Source organism: Camellia sinensis, chromosome 9 (genome assembly GCF_055761805.1).
Source record: "Camellia sinensis isolate YWXY chromosome 9, ASM5576180v1, whole genome shotgun sequence".
Taxonomy (NCBI): Eukaryota; Viridiplantae; Streptophyta; class Magnoliopsida; order Ericales; family Theaceae; genus Camellia; species Camellia sinensis.
This window is the reverse complement of record NC_138969.1, coordinates 166,815,587-166,824,453: the sequence shown is the minus strand read 5'-3', so window position 1 is coordinate 166,824,453 and position 8,867 is coordinate 166,815,587. Positions and strand designations below refer to the sequence as shown.

The window sequence follows — 8,867 nt, the reverse complement described above, 5'->3', positions numbered from 1 at the left end:
ATTAAAAAATCACTAAAAATAAAAAATAAAATGTACGAAAAAAATCAATTTTCAAAAAAACTGTGTAAACCAAACAAGGTAAATATTTCTTCATATTTTTTAGTGTTTTTATAAAAACTATTACAGACTCCATAAATTTCAACGTAATACGTATAAATTTTAACTACATTTAGATCACAACATTATTTACAACCTGCCTTTAGGTACGGACATACACTAATAGTCAATAAAGACAAAAAAAAAAATGTTAAAATAGACAATAAAGGGGTGTTTGGGATGGGCTAAATAGCTCATCCCAACCTAAAATAACTAATAAAACAAAATATCACATCACATCACTCTCTTTAGTTTTTTACACGCCTTTTTTTTAAAAAGCCAAATAATCTATTCCCAAGCGAGGCGTAAGACAAAATGTCAAATTATACACATCAATCAATTTATTTTTGAGTAAATTACACTGACACCCCCTGAGGTTTATGTTTATTACAGTTCTCCCTTCACTTTTTGGAAATTACATCTCCCCCTAAGGTTTAAAGTTTCATTACAAATACCCCCCTCAGCAATTTAAGTTTTTTAAATACCAATTTTGTCCTCATTGGTTAAATTACATTGACACCCCTCACATTTTAGAAATTACAATCCCCTCTCTAAGACTTAAAGTAACATTACCAATTGCCCCATCGGTCAGTATTAATGGAAAAAAAAATTCATTGAAAAAAAAAATTAATTGGAAAACAAATTACTTGAAAAAAAAAAATTGTTAGTAAAATTTTTAAATTTTGTTTAAAAACCAAAGTAAACTCACTTTTTAAATTTACGTTTTTTTCTCAAATTTACAAACTGACACAACCATTTATAAATTTAAAAAATTATCGAATAAGTTTTTATGACAATTTTTTAAATTTTTGTAAATATAAATTGAAAACTAAAAACGAAATGGTTACCAAACAGGTCTCATATGGTAAAATGTCGTAAAATTAACAAATAATTAAATAAGTTACCAACATAAGAAATGATTTATCAAAAGATTCTTAGGCTATGTATGGTTTGATTTTTAGATTTTTTTAAAAAAAATTAAAAATTAATTTGGTTAAGAAATAAAAAATAAAAAATAATTATCATTTTAACTTTTGGGTTGGTTATATACATACGTATGGTTATTTCAATTTAATTTTAAAAAAATTATTTCTAATCACTCGAAAGATAAAAATTATATAAAAATGGTAATTATTTTTTATTTTTTATTTCTTAACCAAATTAATTTTTAATTTTTAAAAACAAATTCTAAAAATCAAACCATACATAGCCTACGAATCTTTTGATAAATCATTTCTTACGTTGGTAACTTATTTAATTATTTGTTAATTTTATGACATTTTTACCATCTGAAACCTGTTTGGTAACCATTTCGTTTTCAGTTTTCAATTTATATTTATAAAAATTTTAAAAACTGTCATAAAAACTTGTTTGATAATTTTTTTTGGTTTATAAATGGTTATCTCAGTTTATAAATTTGAAGAAAAAATGAAAATTCAAAAAATAAGCTTACGTTGGTTATTAAACAAAAATTGAAAAATTTTACTAACAAAATTTTTTTTCAATTAATTTTTTTTTCAATTAATTTTTTTTTTCAATTAATTTTTTTTTCCAACTAATATTAACCGAGGGAACAATTGGTAATGCTACTTTAAACCTTAATTTCTAAAATGTGAGGGGTGCCAATGTAATTTGCCCAATGAGGGTAAAATTGGTATTTAAAAAAATTAAATTGCTAATGGGGGAATCTGTAATGAAACTTTAAACCTCAGGGGAGAGATGTAATTTCCAAAAGGTGAAGGAGGAACTGTAATAAATATAAATCTCAAGGGGTGTCAGTGTAATTTACCCATTATTTTTTTCTCACAACCATCTATTCAACTACAAAAAATATATATATATATATATATATATAAATCATCCCAAACACAAAATAGTAAAAAAGCTTTTTTACAGCAGCTAAAAAGCCAATTAAAACGTTTTTTCATCTCATAAAATAGCAAAAAAACCAACTAAAATAACCAAGTTACAAAACGAGGCCTTAAGCTTTGTTTGATAACATGGGTTTGTAGTCAAAAAGTTAAAAAAATCACCATAAATTATCGCATCAATTTTTTACCTTCTGTATGTATAGTTTTTTGTTTTTTGTTTGTGGTAAAAAGTCAGTAAAAAACCCAACTAAGATAACCAATTTCTAAGAAGAATCTTATTGAACTTGAAAATTTATTCAAACTTAATTACTGAGCCGATCTTGAACCACCTGTTGTTAAAGATTTGACCGAGTAACTTTAGATAGTTGGTTTAAGAGCAAAGCACATAGCTATCAAATAATGAATCTACAGCCCGATTGTTTCATCCTCAAATTCCGTCCTTGAGAAAATGGGGGAGTAGTAACAGCTTATTCATCCCCAAATTCAGATTCTTAAGTTCCTCTCAGGGAGTGTTCTTCATGTGTTTGTGTTTTTGTTTCTATGATATGCATCAACAATGTTGATATGTGTTTTTCCCCAATTTGATTTTATCGTACAGATAGTTTTGTGTTCTCTGAACTTTGTAGTAGTGATGAAACATTTCTATGATTCTCAAGAAAGAAAGAAAGAAAAAAATTAAAAAAGAAAAAGAACATACCCCGCCTCCTCAAGTCTAACAATCGGTAAAGATGGAAATTTGAGACTATTGGATGGCATGAACAACTCAATTGCAGTGCTGTCAGACAAGGGAGACCCCACTCTTAAAGATAGTGTCTCTGGATTGACCTTATTGGAGAGCTTTAATTATCCCTGTGAAACTTTCTTACCCTGCATGATGCTAGGACTGAACACGAAAACTGGAGAGAAACACTTCCTGCCTTCCTGGAAGACCGAAGATCCCATCGCCTGGAAAGTTTGTTTGTGGAATTACACACCTCAAGTTTTCATTTGGAATGGTTCCAGGCCGTACAGTAGAAGTGGTCACTGCTCACTGCCCAGGGATATTCCAATGGATTTAACCTCCTACCCGATAATCAGCAGGGAAGTGTGTACCTCACGTTGGGCACTTATAACAACTCCTGTGTCAGCATTGTGGTCTTAACATCAGCAGGAACAGTGAACATAATGCACTGGGATGAACAAGTCAAGATATGGCATGTTGGTTGGAATGTACTGGTGCATCCATGTGATACTCACGGGGTTTGTGGACCTTCAGGGCTTTGCAATAGAGATCAATCTCCAAATTGTGAGTGCTTGAAAGGGTTTGTACCAAATTCAACTGAGGATTCAAGGAAAGGCAATTGGGCAGGTGGTTGTGTGAGGAATAATGAACTGCTATGCCAAAAGAACACTACCAGCTTAGCATCATCAGGAAAGGCTCACAATGATGGGTTTTGAAAGCTGACAAGTATGAAGCTGCCGGATCATTACGAGTATTTGTACAATGAGGATTCCTCGGGATGCCAACAGTGGTGCTCAAGTTTGTTTGGACTAGAGGCCTCATGGATATTCAGAAGATTCCATTTGCCGGGAATGACCTCTACCTTCGCCTTTCCTATTCAGATCTGGGTAAAGTCACTTGTTTTGCTGCCTTACTAACTTTCGATTAGTAAAATCATTTGTTTTATAATTTGTTCTTCATTTTATTTTTCTTCTTTTTATATTTCATTTTTTGGAAAAGATAAGAGAAGTAAAAAATTCATATGTCAGCTTTACAACAATTTATGGGGTTGTTCTCTAGGGAACCTTCATGTATGGATTGCACAGGTGGAGAGAGAATCAAAAAGGCAAGAATGCTATAATATAATTGAATTGCTCATTTTATGTTTTAGTATTTGATATGGGTATTTTATGCGGAGTAAATCAACAGGGACATTCCATTTGCTTCTGAAACTAATTTGACATATCCATCAATTTTCTCTCTCCTCTCACAGTGAATAATGATTTCTATTTCATCAAAGGGCTCTTTATTCTTTTAGTATGGTAAAAATTCAGTTTTGTTGTCAATAATACAGCAATTCCACTCTAATATTCAGATTAATTAAAAGAGTCTTTAAGTTTAATGAACCGCAAATTTTATAATTTACCATACAACCAGAACAGTAAGTTAAATTAAGGAAAATACCAGAACAACCAGAACAAAACTGTATAACAATTAGAACAACCAGTGAAGTCAGAACAGAACAACCATAAAATAGAACAGCCAAGAACAGAAAACAACCAGAAAATAACAACCAGAACAGAAAATAACCAGAATTGAAAAAATAACAAACAGAAAATAACTAAGAAAAATATATTAGATGAAAAATTAACAAGCGACAATAATGAAATCAAGCGACCATCAGAAATCTATATGGCTCAACAAGCAACCATGATTATTATTAACATATTCCAAATATATTGGTCTTCAAGGCACATATCAAAAATCTAAATAATTTGTTGTTCTATGGTTCAATTTTGAACGTCAGTGAAGAGAAAAATCAGGAGAGAGGACTTCATCGGCTTTGATAAAATATTAGTGTGACCAATAACTTCAGCAAAACAAACAGACTTGGGGAAGGAGGATTTGGAACAGTTTATAAGGTAATTATATTCTTTTCTTGCATATATATATATATATGAATTATGAAGTTGAAGACATGCATAGGTATCCCATGTACTTATGAAGCGAATTCTTACATCTAGGTACTAAAGCAATTATTGGCCATCAATTTTCATGTGAAGTATATAAGCATGAGGGTACCCTCTCCTGAATAGCTAGCTTTTGGGGTTGAGGTCTATACAAGACCATGTAAGATGGTATCAGAGCTCAGCTTGAGAAAGGTCTTTGGTTCAAGTCTATTTGGTGGCATTTCGTATTTTGTCCCTATTTGGTTTCTTCTCTGTTTGTCTCTCTAAGTGCAAGGTGAGGTTGCTCCTGAAGTGCCAAGGATGGATAGGGTGAGTAACATGGTATTAGAACTCACCTTGAGAAGAGTCTTGGGTTCAAGTCTCTCTATTGGCATTTCTTATTCTATCCCCATTTGGTTTCGTCTTCTCTATTTAGTTGTTTGTTTCATTTTTCATTTGGTTCTCTATTTGTCTTTCTACATGCAAGATGGGGTTGCCGTCGGAGTACTAGGAATGGGTAGGGTGAATGTCCTTGCACGTGGTAGATGTTGTCGAGTGAACACGTTGGGCGTGAGGGAGAGTGTGAAGCGAAATCTCTCATTGCTTGGGTACTAGTGTAATGTATAGTATAAAATGTGAGGGCATCCTCACATTAATACCTAGTTTTTGAAGTTGAGTTCTATCCAATACCTAGGTACTAAACTAATGTTAAGTAGATAAGCATGAGGGCACCCCTCACGTTATCATGAAACAAACTAACAAAAATTGTGAACCACAGGGAATGTTGGAAGAAGGGCAAGAAGTAGCAGTGAAATGACTTTCAATACATTCAATACCATGTCCAGCCTTGAGTTTTCAAGGGCCTAAGGCGAAACCAAAAAATGGGGCCTATATTCACTATAAAAAAATAAATAAATAAATAAAAACCTTGTTTGGCACCACTACCGCCGATTGATACCAAAATAGTGTATTCATTCCAGAGTACCAGGAAAAAAGAAAAAAAAAAGTTACCAAAAGGTATAGTTCAAATCAACAAAACAAACTAATTAATCAACAAATCTAATTAATGAAATGTTCCAGCGGTCTAAAGCAAACACAAATGATTTCAAATTGTGTTAAATTGAAGAGTGGGATAATAATTTTGCTTCACCAGCAGAGTGAAGCAAACATAAATGAAAAGGAAACATGACTATATAATCAATTTTCCACACGAAACACACAAACCACTCATTGTCTGATATCTGATAGCAAAGAAATTATGGAACACAATTTAATGAAACAAAATTATGACAAAAAAATTAGGGAAACTTTATTCAATTAAAATATGATAAAGACCTAGGGTAAACAAATTTGGATAAAATTATTTATTCCATTAAAATCTGATAGTTTGTAAGAGAGAAAAATTAGGACAAAATTATTTATTCCTTATTTGGGCCAACTATACTTGTATATGTTTTAATACATTTTTTTTTTCAATTGGGCCTAACCACATTTGTGATTAAATGTTTTTTTTTTTAATTGGGCCCAACATAATTTTTTTGGAATCCTTTAAACTTGCCCTAAATCAACAAAAACAAATTGGGTCTATTTAAATTTTGAATATACTACTAATGAATTTGGGGGCCCTATTTTTAGGCCAAATTTTGGGGCCTAAGCCACAAGCCTTAGTGGCCTTAGGCCAAGGCCAACCCTGTTCAGGACAAGGTGTAGAAGAGTTCAAAAATGAGATCATATTGATCTCCAAACTCTAGCAGAGGAATCTTGTTAGGCACTTGGGTTGGTGCTTTGAAGGGGAAGAGAAGCTATTGGTTTATGAGTATATGGCAAATAAAAGCTTGGACACTTTTCTCTTCAGTTTGTTTTACTTGGCGCATTCTTTTACCTTGTAAAATTAATAATGGCAAATTACGATGGTAGTCTTGTACTTTGATCATTGTGTCATTTTAATCCCTGTAATTTCAATTGGCTCGATTTTGACCCTGAATTATGATTTTGTCTCAATTTTGTCTAATTGATTACAACTCTTAACATTCCTTTATTAATTGTCTGAACTAGGCACATTTTATTTACACTCTCAGTGAAGTAAAATTATTTTCTTTAGAAAAACTAAGAAGGCACATTGTAGATAATGTATCAATAAATAAATAAATAAATAAATCAAATATCAAAATTTAAAGGCTCATCTTTCTCCATGTTTATTGCTCATAGCTCATTGAATAATGTTACTACAACTAAGGAACGAAATTTTAAAACTTGTATTCATCCTTGTTCTCTTGTTCTCATTGGAGGTAAAATGTATGGAAAAGAATGGCTTTGATGAATGCATTTTTTTTTTTTTTTTAATTCATGCTTTTGGTTAGATGCAACGAAAAGGGTGCAGCTTGATTGGGCTAAACACTTCCACATTATTCAGGGTATTGCTAGAGGGCTTCTTTATCTCCATCATAATTCTTATTTAAAGGTTATTCATTGAGATTTGAAAGCCAACAATATTCTCTTAGATGATGACATGAATCCAAAAATTTCAGACTTTTCAAGTGATACAAGAACTAGCAAACAGTCATAGGGTGGTGGGAACAGTGTAAAGATGTTTTCTTTCCTTTGGTAGATTTTACTCGCCTTTGCCAATTATTTTCCCTACTGATGCAGTTATGTATGACATGGAAACATTTTATGTTTGAAATACTACAAATAAAAGTTTAATGGAAATAAGCACTAGTTGGGATCACAACAGGTTCATTGCTTTGAAGTGGGCTTAAAATATATCTTGGATGGAGCCAAAGACTAGAGTTACAATGTGATTACAGGCATGAGGACATGACATAAGTGCTTGAAAGGGAGGCTAGTTCAACTCCCTCTAGGTTCTAAATTCAATAAACAAGTTTTTCCCCTTCTTTTTTTTTAATTTTTAATTTTTTAGGACAATTACATTATATTTATATTTATTTATTGGAAGTCCTATAATCTTGGGTAAGCATAAATGTAAAAATTTCCAATCACATACAATGGTTACATGTCTCTTGAGTATGGAGGATTATTCCCAGAGAAGTCAAACGTCTTTAGCTTTGGTTTTTGCTACTAGAGATGGTCAATGGAATGAATGTTGAATTGTAAGCTTGATTCAAGCAAAGCCTTCACCAGAACATTCACCACCATCCACCACTGTGTATTTAGAGGCTGCAAAGTCAAGAATGAAGATCGAAGAACCTCTCGGAAAGAGGAGTTCAATTTGGTTTTGGTTTGCTGTTGTGTGTTTTTTTCTTGTGTTTAGATTGTTTGGTTACATTGTGGGATTAGTCTATAAATAGATTGAGTGTTTAGTTGTTTGATAAGAGTATGGGAGAAAGAGAGAGTGATTTGTAATATATGCTCTGTTTGTTTTTCTAAAAAATTTGAGTGAATTTAAATTGAGTTTGGTTCTGTGTTAATTCTCTCTTGTGAATCACAACAAGTGATTTATACCCTACTTCCACCAACAAGTGGAATTAGAGCCAGAAGAGCCAAGAATTGGCCGAATTTCGGAAAAATAACTTGTGAAATAGAGTAAATTTTAGAATCTAAAATTTTCAAATTTGTCAAAATCAACTTTTGATTATACCAGTGTATAGCCCTCGTCGAGACGAATGTTTTGGAAAAAAATCGCGTAAAAGACGGAGCTAAAATGGAGCTAAAATGAAGCTATACAAACTAGTTAAAGTTTATTTGAAAAAGTCAACTTTGCCAGAGAGGACGACCGTCACTGACATCATTATCTCTGTTGCTGACGTTATCATACCACAATTCAGAAGAAATTATTTGGTGCTTTGTGGGTCACAGATTCAACAAATCTAAATCAACCAAAATTGTTTTGGCTTAATCTAAGTCATTCGAAGTCCGATTTGGATTATCCAAGTGTTTTCTAGTTATTTGGAATAATCTGGACACATTCGTACGATCAGAATTTGCAAATTACGTTATGAAAATTTACAATTTTTTTTTTTGAAGATTAAATTTAAGCTATGGCAAACGGAAACTTGCAAGCCCTCATTCCAAAACTTACGAAGGACAACTAGGACAATTAGTGCATCCAAATGAGAGCACTGCTAGGTGCTCAAGACGTCATGGAAGACAGATATGCAGAATCCGCCTCAAAAGTAGAAGAAGGTGCCTTACTCGAAGTAGAGAAAACAATTCTTCGAGGCAAACGAAAGAAGGATTGCAAAGCAAAATCCATCATATATCAAGGTCTTGATGCATCCACATTCGAGATCA

The 8,867-nt window shown here is 32.3% G+C and overlaps 1 protein-coding gene across 1 annotated transcript; it reads left to right on the top strand.

The window, feature by feature from the left end:
* The first annotated feature begins 2,721 nt into the window (after positions 1-2,721).
* LOC145799882 (G-type lectin S-receptor-like serine/threonine-protein kinase At1g61550) lies at positions 2,722-3,404 on the top strand. The gene is made up of 2 exons (XM_082889524.1): positions 2,722-2,919; positions 3,006-3,404. The coding sequence occupies exons 1-2, from the start codon at positions 2,722-2,724 to the stop codon at positions 3,402-3,404; spliced, it is 597 nt and encodes a 198-aa protein (XP_082745650.1).
* The last annotated feature ends 5,463 nt before the right edge of the window (positions 3,405-8,867 follow it).